We start from the raw sequence: 17,156 nt of genomic DNA on the forward strand, positions 1-17,156 counted from the left end.
ATTATGCAATTTATGATTTTCTATTTCAACGTGACTTTACCGAAAGAACCAAAGAATAATCCCTGCAGTCACGAAAGCGCCAAATCAAGTTTGACATCGAAGAGCGCCAAGTAGATCCAATAATCCATTGTGGCACTGCCACCTATTCGCCAGCGTTGGAGGTGAAAGGCACTCACAGTGCGATGGGCAGCACGGAGAGCTGCATCGACTTGAGGGTGACTTGTCCGAGGTTCTGTCCCTTGTTCATCAGCTGGCCTTCCCACACAATGTAATGTCGTTTCGGTGTGACCTTAGCTGCGAAACAAGCAAAAATAAATTAACAGGCGGCTAAAACCAGTCTTTTAAGACAGCCTTCCCCCCAGCCCCAACCCCCCTAGGAAGTGGCCAGGTAGTTCAGAAGTTAAAGAGCTGAGCTGGCATGCTTGAAGCTCCTGGGTTCGAATCCATGTTTCAGCCCGGTTACCAAACAGTACACATATAACTCCCATCACATTAAATGTAGATTTGCATTTAATGTGGTTCAATTCCAGACTCTTGACATAACTAAAACTTGTCTGTCATGAGACAGATTACTCTCTGTAGAAAAGAGAATGGGAAGGTGGTGTGCCCTCCTGGGTGGATCAAAGGTCACCCTGAAGGAATCTCAGAAGTAGTTCTTGGACATCCACTTCTCAATAGCGGAAGGCTACACTGCCCTGCGAGAAACCCGCATGGTTTTGTCTCAGGTCATGATGCCAATGGCACAATTGGGATAAAATTGGCAAAAATATAAATGTAATTAAAAAAGGCAAATGCATTAAGGAACTTGCCCGTGGAAACCCTGAAAATGCGCACCGAAGTAGATGGGCATGTAATTGCAATAATTAGCCGCTGTCGGCTACCACAAAACATGTAACCATCGCGAAAGCATGTGTAACAGCAGCAGTAAAACCAAATCAATCACACCAGTTTTTTTTACAAACAAGCACCGATAAATAATGAGCAAGAAAATATATGATTTTAATCACTGTGGGAGGCTGTGGTGGGCGCCACAAAATAATGAATTAAGCTAAAAGTTATCACCTAACAATACATTACTTTCTTTAACCAGGAAAGCCTTGCCATGTACAGGCACTTGATTCACATGGGGTATTTGCTTGGGATGTTTAGCCCAAGATTTCCACCTCGTTATTAAACAATACACGAGTTAATATAAATGAAGAGCCGTTGTGCGAGTGTGTGGTGGCAGTCTTTATCAAATTAATCAATGGTGTCTTTATACCTGTGTTCTGGACAGGGGGTCGGCTGTGAAGAGAGAAAACAAGAACATCATTGTCTTTGCGCGACCAATTTGCTTTGGCTTACACAATGGGCGTTGTTTAATTTTAATCGCATCTCAAAAGCCACGTAAAACGCAAGGTCTCAGCACTATAATACAATTCTGTGTTGCATGAGTGCAAGTTGGGATTACTGGCATGTGTTTGATGATTACAATGCATCTTATAATTATATTATTCGATGGAGCGGAGGTACAGCAGTTAATACACTGCGCTACGAACCAGACTACCTAAGTTCGATTCCTGGCCATGGCTAACATCAGTGGAGTTACTTCTGAACTGGTCTTGGGTCTTCTTTACCCCGGTGACCTAAGTTTGATTCCTGGTCATGGCTAACTTCTGTGGAGTTACTTCAGATCCGGTCTTGAGTATCCCTCACTTTATTGTCCACATTCGAGCAAACCTCACTGATGAGCGTAATGAAGTATGGTGAAGATAAAATACTTGGAAAATCAGAAATGTGCACGCTACAATGGATAGGTGGAGTAAGGCAGAGAGATAACAGAGAAGTGAGGACCATCAGAAAATAACTGGGGGTACCAAGTAAAGTGGACAAAACCATGAAAACAAGAGTTGAGATGGGATTGGCCATGTGGTTGCGAGTGCAGCGGGAAATATCAATGGAGGATATTTTTTTAAACAGAGATTAGAGAAAGAGGCCGCGCGAAGATGAGATGGAAGGAAAATACAAAACAGGGACATTAAAGTGGTTGGGGTCTCCTTCATATGGAATTTTCGAAGTAAAGGACAAAAAAGGAACCAATATAACTTTGTGACGAGTCTGATAAAAGATTAAATTGTATAAGGAGTTGCTTGATGTATAGCGTCCGTAAATCCTGTGCAATTGCAACTTAAGTAGTGGTCTGTTACGAATTGAACAGATTGTACGTCACCACGTGCACAATAGGGTGACAATTGTGGCTTAGGTCAGAAGAGTGAGAAGTGGCGGGGTAGTGGTGTGGGGGGAGACCCCAGGCGGGTGACCCCAAAGAAATGTGGGAATAGCTGTCGCAAAAATAAGGGGAAGATTTGACAGCAGTTTGTCTTACCTTTTGTCCCTGAGAGGAACGGATATGCCGTCTCCTTCGTAGGAGAAGGCCACCATGGCATACGGGCAGACCTGGCGCGGTCGACGACAGATGTCCAACTCTCCAAACTCAAACAGGTAGCACTGCCAATGAGAAGCACGGAGATTCACAAAATGTCATCCGACGCGAGAGGAGAAGGTCGGGTGGCTCCAGTATCATGGCACTGAGCTGACAATGCTGAGTTTTGTGAGTTCGAATTTCAGGCTTCGGCGACTCGTGATTAAATGGGGTTTTCAAGTGTACCGAGTTCATGGTCTGAGCCTGGGGAGACAGACACCGATATAGTCACCCATTGCGAAGACCATCAAGATTCAACCCTGCTTATCTTTCGAGATCTGACGAAAACGGGCACATCTAAAAGTTATCTATTAATTGGCATTTTACAGACAAAAGTCATTATATTAGTGTTACAATAAACAATACAATTGATACTCATTATCAGCCATGATCAATCCACTGCTCGATGAAGGCCTCTTCAAGCGGTTTCCATATCTCACGATGCTGTGATGTAATAATCAGAGCACACCAGCCAATTTCATCACTCTACCTCATCAATCGACGTTCTTTTGGATGCATTCCATTCCTTGGCTTCCATTCCTTTCATATTCTTGTCCATTGGTCATCATAACTTCTAGCCATTGTGTCCTGCCCAAGCCCACTAACTTTTCCTTAGAAATGTCTAATCCACGTGTTCATCTTTCTGTCACTCAATGTCATTCCAAGCAAGCGTCTCTCAATGCTTTCTTTTGTACTTTTCAGTTTATGTTCTTTATTTTTCTTATATGCCCACATGTTTCTGAGTCATAAATCACTGTAGGTAGTATGCACTGATTAAACACTTTATTCTTTAGGCACATTGCCATGCGACTTTTTTTTCTATAATTGCATTCATCTTTCCAACAGAATTCCAACCTGCTCGCCTATTTTTTATTTAATCTTTTAATTTGGGTCCGCCGTCCACATCCTTCATAGCTAGACACATATAGAGAGTCTGCTGTGCTTTCCAAATGTGTCCCCTCCAGCAGAGATCTCCAGTTGCCGAGCGATCTTGTTCTACATAACATCCGCATGCTCGTATTTATCCCGAGCCTTAACTTTGCAGCCTCCTCTTAATAAAGTTCTCTAAGCATTCCCTGCAGTTCATTCTCCCAATCTGACGTTATAATGACTATGTCGTCAGTATATCCGAGACGGTTAACAATGCTTTCTCTTTTAATAGTCTTTGTTTCTCTCATCCAATTTTCAGAAAACATATTTTATTGGGCACTGTGGATAACATTTTACATGTAACGGTACATCGTTTATAATTACCACGAGGAATGAAACATCAATGGAGGTGAGTGAAGTGAAAAACGTGAATGAAGCAAAGATCGCGGCTCCACCGCGGAGGGAATCACCTGTGAATGTTTGTGAACAAAGCAGTCGTTGTTGGAAGAGGAGTTCACAAAGGCCAGCTTCTTAGACACGTGGCAGTCGAACTGCGACGACGGGTTACTGGGTCGCTCCAGCGTCTGCACTCTCCCCTGTGTCACCACCACCAGACAAACGATCAATATCCATCAACGCGTTACTTCATATTCATTCATAATTTGTTCATCATTATCCCTTCATTTTTCATTCATACACAGCCACGTGTCAATCCACTGTTGGGATAATAGAGGATAGAGCTAGAACAATTATTTGATTGAGTCGATTAAAAAGGGAAAGGGACAAAACCATGAAATTACTTGGCTCATGCCACTGATCACAAATTACATAACGGGCAGTACATCTTTAAACTCACAAAACCGAAATCTCAGCGACACCACCCACTCAGTTACCACCAGCTTTGTTAGACGTTACCATCCAGAAATTTCTGCTCACTTGGGCCCCGACAAAGGAGGATTATGAACGTCAATTAAAGAGGTGAAAACCAAAGGTGCAGCTCTGCAATTGCTTGCTTACGCCACTGCTGACTGAAGGACCGACTACAGAGGGCTCAAGAATATTTTGGCCTACTCTTCCATGCCGGCCAGATGGCTTGGAAGTGGTGGGAATACTCGCTGCAAGCAACCTGCTGATTGACTGTGGTGAACCCATTTATAATGCTATGTGCAAAGAGACGTGGGCGGGGGGTATTAAAGAAACTTTTGAGTGGAAGAAGACAGCCTTCATTCAGCCCACTCCATTAAGTGAGAAATCACGATTGCTATCAACGTGGCGACAGAACATTGATCATTGATCTCCCGGTCTCCAAAGCAACACCACGCACAAAGAAAATGTGAAAAACTGTTCAAATGATAACTGATCAAGTAATGATTTGAAATGTATGTTTTTTATTTGAATTTTTTTAAAAATACCTCTACAAACATACCACAATTCGTTAAGGGTGTGGCATCGTGGTCAATGCTAAATTCAACAGATTTAAACACTCAGCTAATTTTTATACCATATTCTCCAGATTATACGATGCAGTGCATGAATTGTAAGTTGGAAATGCGTCTTATATTCCATTAGGTATGTGTGTGTTAGACCAGATTTGCAGGACTTCATTGACACAAGTTTGAGGTGTGCGTCTTAGTTTCGGGGAATCTTATAATACAGAGAATAGGATACATTTAAAGTAGCTTCTTGGAATGCTGTAGGTGGATGCAAATTAATAGAGATCCTACCTTGCAAATTTTGAAGATGAGCATCACACCTGTACCGATAGGCAGCTGCATTGGCTGGAGGACATCCGAGAAGCTGCACAGATACACTCCTGCCACACAAACACTTGTGTCAGTCAACTGTCATTACACATGAAAGGCAGAGGTGAAGCCCTGCAAATTCTTGGCTCATACCACTGCTGATTGAAGGGACTCTACTATAGCGAGCTCTAAACATGCAGCCAACTTGTGACATTCCCCCCTCCCAATGATACAAACAAACTGCTTGATTTCATCATGAAACTGAAAGTGTTTTTTGGTATACAGATCGACGTAGGGATTGATTAATGTGCTTGTAACACAACGTGTGGATTACAAATTCATCAAACCCCTTTACTGCACTCTTTTCTATCTCCTCCTAGCCTGCTCCAGCTCCTTGTTTCCTTCTCCTCTAGCCCATATTTGTGTTAATGTATACTCTGGTTCTGTACACCAGTTGAAATCCATCGCACTAGTGTGAAGAAGCAGAATCTAACATGGTCACGAGTACAATGTTGAAATTGATGATGATGGCCAGCCACACATTGATTGCAGTTGATCGAGATATATTTGTTTTCGGTTGCAGGTCACTAAGATGTTCGCACGTCATTAAGTATGTGTATTCTTGATTCTTTCGGTTAAGTCACGTAGAAGGGAAACAATAAAATAATAAAAATATAAAGCAATAAAATTCTCACGACAGTAAGAAAATTTTTCACATTTTTCAATTTTTCTTGCTGTGGTTTTCACACCTGATGATGATTGCTTGTGTTGCAGTCGAAACGTCGTGAGAATTTTATTGTTTTATATTTTTTTGTTTGTTTCCCTTCTACGTGACTTTACCGAAATAACTAAGAATATGAATCCCTGCAGTCACGAAAGCTTTAAATCAAAATTTAAGTATGTGTAGTCACAGGTACAGCCCTTTTCTAAATCCACTACTGAATTAAGGCCTCCCCATGCATTGCAGGTTTTGGGTGATATTTGAACATGTTAATTCACCAGACATACTGGCTATTATCCTAGAATGACAGACACTACCCAAGCAAGCAACACGTGGATTTTCTTGACACTCATACTCTTTGGTTCTTTCGGTAAAGTTACGTAGGTAAAAATAAAATTAATCAAATCATGACGTTTCGGAGGAAACACAAGCCTCCATCATCAGGTGGCAACAGTCACAGCAAAATTACTGTGGTGAGTAGAGAGCTATTTGTGACATGAGATTATATGGGGTAAGAAAGGGGGAGGAGCCAGGGAGGATGTATGCAGGGTGGGGGGGGAGTGTGGATGAGTAGTGGGGGACAGGGATGAGAAAAGCTCCTGGGCATGGTACTCATGTACCACGGATGGGGGGGGGCGGGGGAGAGTTGGATGCGAGACAACTTTTCACGATTGAAACATTGCACGTCAAATTTCCTAGTGATGGTAATGTGTAAGGCTGGAAGTAAAAGACCGGAGATATGGATATGAATGTAAACCCTAAGGCAGCTAACGTTAAACATGGTTAATAACATCTTTCCAATGATTGCTCAATCCAATCGTGCAAAGTTGTCTCCCATCCCAATCTCCCCCGTCCCGCGCCGCCCCCCTCCCCCCATCCGTGGTACATGAGTACCATGCCCAGGAGCTTCTCTAATCCCTGTCCCCCACTACTCATCCACATCCCCCCCCACCCTGCATCAGTCCTCCCTGGCTCCTCCCCCTTTCTTACCCTATATAATCTCATGTCACAAATAGCTCTCTACTCACCACAGTAATTTTGCTGTGACTGTTGCCACCTGATGACGGAGGCTTGTGTTGCCTCCGAAACGTCGTGATTTGATGAACTTTATTTTTATTTTTACCTACGTGACTTTACCGAAAGAACCAAAGAGTATGGATCATTGCAGTCATGAAAACTTCAAATCTAGAATTTCTTGACACTCATTTGTGAGTGCAGACAGGGAAATAAGCAGATGCTATTGCTTCCACAAGCGGCTACCAAATTTTAACAAAGGAAAATAACTGTTTATCGAGACGACTCAAGGCTAGGATTGTATGATGCTATACAAAGCATTTTCAAAGAACAGCCATGCCATGCTCTGTGGCAGAAAGCATTCAACAGTCGGTTTTGGGCCATCAGGTGGTGCGCAAACGGACTTCACATTGGATATATTTCTTTATCTTCATGCGTCACTTTTGACGGATGTCGAACGTATAAGCGATATGGTTTATAAACAGTACGATGAAATTAGCGGTCGAAACCACAAGAGTGGGGATTTCAATTTGCGAGGTCAGTTACCCATTTTGGGTGTGCCCAAACAGCCAGTCTTCACGTTTCCAACGCACAGTCCATTTTGGCATGCTTCCTTTGCCTGCAAAACAGGAATAAAACAGACTTGTGGCGAAAGTTCTGTAGACTTGTCTACATTACACAGCAAAGGTGCAGCCCTGCAATTACTTGCTCACACCACCGGTGACGGAAGGGCCTCCCTTCAGAGTGCCTCACCAGGCTATTTTGGCCTCCTTCCACGCTGGCCAGATGTTTTGAAAGAGATGGGAGTACCTACATTTTACTGCACCACACAGAGCATGCCGATCAATGTTGGTTTGTCGACCTGCCGATCACCAGAAGCTGAGGATTTTAACAAACATGCACAACTATTTTTTAGACTACGTCACAAAATGCCGACTCAAAAAACAGTTTTGGTGGTAAGAACTTGAACATACTGCAGAGCACAAGCGAAAGAGGCTGGCTGATGACCAACCGTGAATACAGCAGTGGTGTGACTTCGACGGAGGGTGCAAGCAAAAATGGATAAGTATTGGAAGCTAGCCTGCCCTACCGATCGTTCGGAGTCTGCAAGGAAGAAGCCATAGGATTCGTCGAGTTCTTTCTCCAAGCGGCCCTCTCTTCGCATGTCTTTGCGCCACTCGTTGAACTGTAACAACAAGACAGATCGGAACGTTTTGGATGGATTTTTGAGACGAACATGGAACATGGGGTGCCCTGTAAAACCATCTGCAGGATACTGCTGCCCAGCATCGAACAGCATGCAGAAACCTTCCTGCGTCTCCAGAGTGCATAACTCTGAGCACATTGAGAAATTCAGATGGTTAATGCTACCAACATGTTTTCAAACTAACTTCAACTGATAACCAAGATTACAATAAACTAATATATAAACGTTTAACAGCTCATTTTATCTTGGGAAAATAAAAACAAAACAATCGGTAGCTTGTGTGATGAACGTGACATTCAGGATTGGCATGACACTCCTGCAAAGTCGTCTCTAGATAGAGTAAATGAAAAATGGAAACCACATCTTCTCCTTCAAGGTGGTACAAAGAACGCATTCAAATTGAATGCCCATTTGACAAACAATATTCTAAGATACTTGCAGAACCACATCAAACTTTGGACAGCCGTCTCTTGCAAAAACACCAGAGGTCTCCCAAATCTCCTTGATCAGACCACTCTTCTGGCGCAGCTCACGGTACCATCTAAGCATAAGCCAATCAAATTCCAACGTAATAGCATTGATCAGCAAGCCTTGCTAGAAATGGTAGCAATGGAAGGACAATTCATGGAGGGAAGGAGGTTATCTGCTGGTTGGTGTTGTTTCCTTCCATAAAATAGGATTTGGATGGGTTAAGAATGGTGAGGATATTACATTTCTGGGAGGCTCAACCAGAACACGTGCTGTATTTGCAGCCCCTCTAACCTTTGCATATCCATGCCCACTCAATCACGTGCTTCACCCAGTGAATGGCCTCCTCCTCCTTCTGACGTTGGTTCCACCTACTGCTCAGACCCTATCAATTCCCCTACAAACCAAGCCCACTGAGAACAGGTCTGTTTTGTGTATGTCTTTCTTAAATGTTCATCCCAACTGTGTTATCACTGCCATGTCATGAGACAAAAGCCATTGCAATATCTCAAATATAAGTTCATACCTTCATGTTATACAATGGTCCATGGAAGCAAACATCACTGAGCTACCTCTGAGATGCCTTCACAAGATATCTGGTCCACTACAGTAAGGGGTAGAACATTTCCACCCACTCTGCTACTCAGAATGTGAAATTGTAGTTGCTGCTCTGCATCTACATCAGCAATAAGGAGAAGACAGAGTCATGATTGCTGCATGACAAGTCAACTGATAATTTGTAATTTTCAAAGCTGGAATTTAGCTAATTTATGTGCCAAAGATAAATTTGCTGTGATGGCATTTTTGCGCAGCCATTGGTGACCGGGCTCAGACCATCAACTTACCACACCTGAGCATTTGGATTTAATAACTGCCTGGATTCAAACCCAATATCTCAACGGTGCCAGATAAATGCTCTGACCTCTGGGCCACTCAGCCACCAAGAGAAGTCTCTTTTGGGAGCAAAAGAAACCCAACTACTACAATAAACTACAGTCTACAAGTGAAAAAGGGGCTGAGGTGATTTTATACTGAAATGATAATTGATGCATCAGTGCTCATCTCCTGATTTCAGTAGTGGAAATTCCACATTCATATGGCGGGGGAGAATCTCTCCATCGGGCCACTGTTGACTTCCTCACAAAGTGGTACAAATTTAATTATGCCAGAAGGATGGGCTGCGTCAACCCGTAACCAGGATTTCTACTTACATCCTTCTGATTGTGTGCCACTCGCTCTACCACCAAGCCACCTGGCTGGTTATCTAGAAGACATGCTGTGTGCAGTAAAGATTTCACTGAAGAAATGTTTGTTGAATGCAATGGAAAAGTACCAGAGGCCCAAGTTCAAAAATGCTCGTAACATCCGGCAGGCCGCGAATGTAGTAGGCTCCAAAATGCCAAGGGCATTTTTTTAATGTGTTCAAGTCAAATTACAAATCTAGGGAAGTGGCAGTAGTTGCTAGGGGTTACGTCATCACTCCTACGACACTAGCCAATCAAAGCTGCTAGGAAGATAAGCCCATGCAACATGGCCATCATGAAGCTACTCATTCTCTCCCAACTTAGAAATGTATTTGTCCAAACCCGCTTATGGAATCGGAGTAATGACAAATAATTACTTGAACATTTTTGAAAATTGATCAAGTTCTTCTATACTCAGACCCCACGAAGTGCAACGCAATTATTTTAATAGCGATTCCTAAAATCACGACAAATGCGTCACATTACTGTGGGCGTATATACACAGGTTATAGACTAAGGAAAAGTGGGTTTGGGAATGACATGCCGTGAGAAGTCATGATAGCTGGTCATCGAGATTATTGACAGCAGCAGCCGAAGGAGAGAAAGTCCACACCGAGATGGGGTGCCACGGTGGCGAGATGTTAACTACCTCGCCTTGTATGCAGGAGTGCGTGGGTTCGATCCCGACCCTGGCCGCCTGTATATTTGGAGATACATGTTCCCCCTGTGGTCGTGTGGATTTTTCTCCAGGTCCTCTAGTTTTTTCCCTCCACATTTAAAAACTTGAGTTTGGAGTATTTAGCTGTGAGACATTTAACACAATAAGCCACTTGATTGATACTCTTTGGGTGTTTCGGTAAAGTCACGTAGATAGAAAATTTTTAAAAATCACGACGCTTCGATCGCAACACAAGCAATCGTCTTCAGGTGAAAAATTACAGCAGACGGACTTGAGCCAGGAATAAATATAACGAAAGAGCTGCTGCAGCCAGAGGTTATATAGGTTTGAGATGGGTACAACCCAAGGGTAAGTGGGCAGGGCTCTACATGGAATTTGCAAGTAAATTTAACATCGCAGAGCCAGATATACCTCAGCCATTGTATTGCTAGAGATTAGCATGTCAATCTGTTAATGTAACCCCACAACTACGGTGCTGAAGAAGCCATTGTATTGCTCGAGATTAGCATGTCAATGTGAGACGGCTCCAGCAGCAGCGGCTGTGTTAATGAGAGACATTCAGCCTATTAAATGAGCGCCACCGCTCGGGAGCAGCAGCTATGTTAGGGAGACATTTAGCCTGTTAATGTAAAAACATTTAACAAGGTAATGTAACTCAGAGAGTCGGAAATAACATCGGCAGGTAGGATGGAAGCATCACAGCCAGTTATGACTTAACCTGGTTAATAACATCCTAATGATTGCTCAGTTTGTACCCATCTTCTCGGTAGAAATTGTGTCTGTGTTTATATATCTGCATGGCTTCATGAACAAATCTTTGTTGATAGCCAGTGGGTTTGCATAGTAACTTCGTCTTGGAGAAATCAATTCCATGTGTGCCAACAGCATTAAAACAAACAGGAATACCTCAGGCACGGCAGAGGTATTCTCCTACCGTGTTTCAGATCCGCCTTGTGTTCGCGAACACGGTCTGAGACATGTCGCTTAGTTTCCCCAATGTAACTACTGCCGCAGACACATCTTAGTTTGTAGACACCGGGGTATTGCATGTCAGGGATCACATACTTCACAGATGGGAACAGATCACGAATTTTATGTACTGTGTTGAATGGGACCTGGAGCTTGTGTTTGCTCATGATTTTGGAAATCTTTTTGGTGACCCCTGCTATGCATGGCAAGGTTGAGCTATCGTTTGTGGCCAGGGTCACTTCTAAAAATAGCTATATAGCTCAGTGGGACTTACCTGATCAAATAAAATAGTAATAGGTAGGAGTAAAGAAATCAGCTCGTGTAGAGGAGCTATAATTTTGCATCGCGGGACCACGAGGGATGGTCGCCGGCTTGGGGAGGACATCCAGCAATGCAGAGTTCATAGTTTGCAAGGATGATAATACATTCTACGTAATGGATTCATGCAAACAGGAGCTACCGTTACAACAGCCAAAAAAGGAAACGATTACTTAATTGATTAGTGACTTCAAATGAACATGTAGAACTTATTTCGCACCGTACGTTGCCAACTGTGCTAATAGGAGATGAGTGGGGGAAGGATAACAAACTAAACACAAAAAGCAGTTCTAAAGAAATTAGTTTTCTATCTAGATTTAAAAGTGCATTGCTCCAGGCTTCCTAATATTGGTAGGAAGATAACACACTGCATCGTGAGGGGAAGCCAATCATCACGCCTAATATTCCCTGTTCCATATTTAACAGTGGGTCAACGTGCAAGCAATCAGTTGCGAGAACCAATTCACCCTTGGAAGCACATCTGAGAGAGCAGTTACGCAACGAGATTGTGTCTGGGAATGGCCAAACTGTCTTTTCACACCCATCACAGCAGATTTCTGCCCCCTTTTTTGGTTAGCTCCACCCCCACCAACATGAGGATTATAATGGCCAATCGTTGCTTGTAAATGTGCAGAACGTCATGAAATACATCGCTACATGTAGCCGAGCAGAGTAGAATCACTTAAAAGTCGAGCGTCTCTACTGTGAGCAACAGGTTACAGCAGCTGCTCACAACTGGTTGTAGAGATATCAACACCTACAAGGGTTTCAAATCGCATGCAACCAAGTTTCACAACCGAAAGCTCGTGTGAACCCGGCTTAATGGTGTTATATATTCTGAATGACCAAATTGAATACAATTTCTACTTACTCTTTGGTTTTTTTCGGTAAAGTCACATATAAAGAAGAAATAATAAAATAACATAATAGCGTACGACGTTTCGGTTGCAACACAAGCAGCCATCATCAGGTACAGAAGAGCTAAATTATGAGAGAGGAGAGACACATAACCTCAGATGTATATACAGACACCCAAGTAGGGGGAACTGACACAGATACAACAGGGGACACAGAGAGAGAAGCAAACCAGGCAAACAGGGTTTAGCAAAATTTTTGGAAACCATGTAAAGCAACACAGACGGTCGGTCAAAACACAATTAACGCATAGTCCGGTTTATCACGCTATTTCAAAAGACTGCTAAATTGCAAGTAAAGTATGAAACTCAGGTAAGGCTGAGTGACAATGGGACAAAATTAGCATGAGGTATGCATGGAGCAAAGTGGGGCGCGGCAGCACGCAATGGGACAAATCAGCACGAGGTAAAGTGGGGTTCGGCAGCACCCACTCGGAATCACCAAGGCCCACACACAGGCAGAGACAGCACAGAGACACAAATCCAAGCCAAGACACAAAGGCAGATACACAAGCAGAGACAACACAAAGACAGACCCCTTACCTCCCCGAAGAGGTGGTTCAGACTTGATTTGAAGCTTTCGTGACTGCAGGGATTACTCTTTGGTTTCGGTAAAGTCACGTATAAATTTTGCTAAACCCTGTTTGTCTGGTATGCTTCTCTCTCTGTGTCCCCTGTTGTATCTGTGTCAGTTCCCCCTACTTGGGTGTCTGTATAGACATCTGAGGTTATGTGTCTCCCCTCTCTCATAATTTAGCTCTTCTGTACCTGATGATGGCTGCTTGTGTTGCAACCGAAACGTCGTACGCTATTTTGTTATTTTATTATTTCTTATTTATACGTGACTTTACCGAAAAAACCAAAGAGTAATCCCTGCAGTCACGAAAGCTTCAAATCAAGTCAATTTCTACTTGTTATACGCACACCATTTGCTCACTCTCGAAGAGATAATGACTCAAGAGAAGCGAACAACCACAGACAAGGAAGGCAGCCAAACAATGGGCCATTCCCAAAAAATTACCAAACTCTGCAGTCATCTACATATTAAGGTGTTATCAACCAATCAATCAGCGTTTTCACGTTGCAGGAAATTGGAGCACCCGGAGAAAATCCACGCACTGAAAGGGGGCAACGCTATCCCATTCAGATGAAATCTAAATTTTTATGTACTGCCTTATCCTCGACGCCCACGGGAAGACAGCTTCACGCGTGTGACCCACCAACCCTCGCCTCCACAGTGCTGAATTTCAGACGTGCGCCACCAAATCACCCGGAATGTGGATGAGATCATAAGCTAAGCAGAGTTGAATCTGAAGAGCTCTTTGGCTGCAGTCATATGATCTTCATTCAGCAGTAGATTGATCGTGGATGATAATTATGAGCGATTGGATGGGCGACCACCATCCACAACAAGGTTGTTGTATTGTCTGCTGCAGGGCAACGTGGTAGGCAGCAAAGAAGTTGTACTGTACTTTGCTCCCAAATCTATTCTCCCCACATTCAACAACCCAGACTGCCTAGGTTGAGAAGTTTGGTCAAACAATCCCCACTCAAACATTTGATATCCTCTGCCCTTCTGCCTGTTATTGATTATGCTGACATTGTTTACATAGCTGCTTTAAACTCAACGTTGCATTCATGACATTCTACTTCATTCTGCCTTACACAATTACTCAGCCAGTCATTGTGGTCTCCAGGTCTGCCTTTCGGCTTCTCTGAAGAGAAATAATTGGGCTAAAATTGTTAACACATATACAAATAACCACACAGCTGTGTTGCTTATTTCCCGATCCAAATCCTCACAACCTAAGTGCCTACCCCTCCTTTCACTGAATCGTGCCCAGTGTGAATAATGAGTTTCATCTGCCATCATTCTCAACTGATGCACACCCAACTCTGGAATCACTTGGCTTCTCAATGGCATTTAAATTCAGCCCTGAGCAAAGCTGAGTTTGGGAGAAAAAATATCAAATAGGTTCGACGAAAACCTTTGTAAATGTTTCTTGATAAGACGGGTGTTTGTTTTAACGTTTTCGCCTGTTTGAAGCCAATTCATACATTGTGACGTTTTCCATTGCCTCCATTTGCCTAATCCATTCACTTTCGTTTTCAGAGTATACATTGTATTATTTCTTGTTCAAGTTTCCCTCACTTTGGGTTCGATTTGTGTGATTTTGCGCATATGCGGCTAACCTATATCGACCAAAAATTCACTGTAAGCGGCTTGAATTTCACCCATAACCGGCGATGTGGTCGGCCGTACAACAAGTGTGTGTGTGTACTGTGCGCGCTACTCGGCAGGCAGCTGTCTCGCGCGGTGCATTGTGGTTTGCGTGACTGCGGTCTATGCTATGTGATTTCGCTTTTGTGCGCCCATTTTTGGAACACATCTAAGCAAGGGAAACCTGTAAATCTAACCCTTTAAAGTACAATTAACCTATTTTACTTAGCATTATTCAATCGTTTGAATTATATTGATGTTAAATTAAGTCTAGATTTGTTACGTTTTATGTTTGGAAATATTCTATGTACTTAATGACTTCATGTAACCCTTACAAAAAGGACAATGTTTCATGTCTTCTAGCAGATTTATTTCACCTCTTGGCTAAATAAAAATACTGAATGACCTCCATCACTTGGGGAGGGCTGAAATGTATACAACTAAACAATACATGTGTTTTAAGTGTATTAGACAAACACATGCACTGTAGAGAATGAGTGCAAAAGCAATTCAAACATTCGTGTGTGCAGTATGTGCGCGTTTGAGTAGATAAAAAAAGTACTTACGGTGCTGTGTGCTGTAAAGTAGTTGTGTACATCTGTCCCTCATCTCCCCTCCTCGTCATCCTCCACTACCCCCTCCCCCACCATTAACGTATTGCCACAAGTGAACGCAGCTTATGATACACAGTTTACCATGTTGTAGTTAGTTTTCATATATTTCGTAAATGTTAAGTAAATAATCATATAAATAAATTTCTTTCATTTAATATTCGTTACTGATGTATGTTTATGCCGGCATATATGCTCTAGCTTAATACAAATTCTGGCTAAAAGGGGATAGCCAATTCGAATTTTACTGGACCGTATTGTTTTTTAAGTTCTGAAACCTTAGATACGTTTGACTTAAATGCACTAGAAAAAACATTAACATGTATTTTGACCCCAACAAACACACGATTGTGAACAATGTAAATTGACGTTAATTAGCACGGTTGTCTACGTATGGTGCGAAAGAAGTTCAACATACAGATATAATGCCCATTTATAGCATGTCCTCAAATTACCGGGCTAATTCTTGGGGTGGAATAATCCGGTATGTTCATTTTCAGAGCAAAACCCTCATCAATTTACCATGAACACCAAATATATTCCATTACAATCTTAGAAAATGGTACAAAAGGTGCAGCCCCGCAATTGTTTGCTTACACCACTGACGGCAGAAGGACCTCACCGAGACATAGCCCTAGAGAGCCCGCTCTGGAGCTACTCTTCCGCGCTTGCCGAACGTCTCTCGGAAGAGGTGCAAGTACCGAAATTTTACATCATCATACAAAACCTGCCCATCGACTAACTGTGGTGAACTCATTGATACACTGCTGAGCAGACAGACGTGAGCAGGAGATATACGATACCTGTGCCATTGTTTCAACTGCCATACCAGAAGAAAGAACGGGTTATCCTTGGATAGCAAGTCCAGTGTGCTAACCATTACATCATTTGCAGCTTTGGAATGGATGATGCTATTTCAATTGAAAACCGTTATTTATTAATTTAAGGGGCACCACCGTGGTGAGATGTTATCTTCCTCGCCTGGTATGCAGGAGGTCGGGGGTTCGATCCCGACCCTGACACCTGTATATTTGGAGTTTGCATGTTCTCCCCGTGGTCGCGTAGATTTTTTCTCTGGGTCCTCTGGTTTTTCCCTCCACATTCAGAAACATGCGTTTAGACTATTTAGATTATTTTGCTGCTATAAATGACCAAAAGATAAGCCACTCTGTTGAGCTATAATTTGTGGCCAGATCGATTTTTGAAAAAGAAGTTAATACCTCAGTCGATTTTGTCTCATAGAATGGGGATGTTCTTAGTTTTTTTCGGTAAAGTCACGTTGAAGAGAAACAACAAAATAACAAAATATATATAAAACAATAAAAAATTCTCACGACGTTTCGACCATAACTCAAACGGTCATCATCAGGTGTGTCGGTTTGCATAAATTTATTTTGAAAACGGCATATTTATTTATTTATATATATAAAAAAAATAACGTTTGCGTCACGCGCAACGATTGGCTGTTTGCCAGGACTAGTCCATCTATTTTTTGAAAAGAGGAGGGGGGAGAATGGGGATGGTTTAGTTTTATTTGTATGTGTTTGGTTGATTTGTTTACATTTCTTGTTGTTTGCACTATCATGTCTTTGTATTGTTTGTTGTTGTAACGTTGATAATTGTTTTTTAACCCTTTTATCTGGCAACAAAACTGACACCTTTTTTACAAGGAGCCATGTTTACATTGACCACAATACCTGCGGTTGTTTTTTGTTTG

At 42.5% G+C, this 17,156-nt stretch overlaps 1 protein-coding gene across 4 annotated transcripts in view; it reads right to left on the minus strand.

Moving 5' to 3' along the window:
* LOC116952277 (uncharacterized) overlaps nt 1-17,156 on the minus strand; it is an 80,136-nt gene that overhangs the window by 47,309 nt on the left and 15,671 nt on the right. For 3 of the 4 annotated variants that reach the window (XM_032971480.2, XM_032971479.2, XM_076074133.1), the window contains 7 exons: nt 7,899-7,994; nt 7,355-7,427; nt 5,056-5,144; nt 3,802-3,927; nt 2,366-2,487; nt 1,262-1,284; nt 177-294 (listed from right to left, as the gene is read on the minus strand). In XM_032971480.2, coding sequence (XP_032827371.1) covers nt 177-294; nt 1,262-1,284; nt 2,366-2,487; nt 3,802-3,927; nt 5,056-5,144; nt 7,355-7,427; nt 7,899-7,994 — 647 coding nt within the window. Of the gene's footprint in view, nt 1-176; nt 295-1,261; nt 1,285-2,365; nt 2,488-3,801; nt 3,928-5,055; nt 5,145-7,354; nt 7,428-7,561; nt 7,629-7,898; nt 7,996-17,156 lie in introns of those variants that run through there. The other variant, XM_032971482.2, reaches the window with a different exon arrangement.

This window comes from Petromyzon marinus, chromosome 46, assembly GCF_048934315.1.
Source record: "Petromyzon marinus isolate PM22_M1 ecotype Great Lakes invasive population chromosome 46, UKy_Petmar_22M1.pri1.0, whole genome shotgun sequence".
In the NCBI taxonomy this organism is placed as follows: Eukaryota; Metazoa; Chordata; class Hyperoartia; order Petromyzontiformes; family Petromyzontidae; genus Petromyzon; species Petromyzon marinus.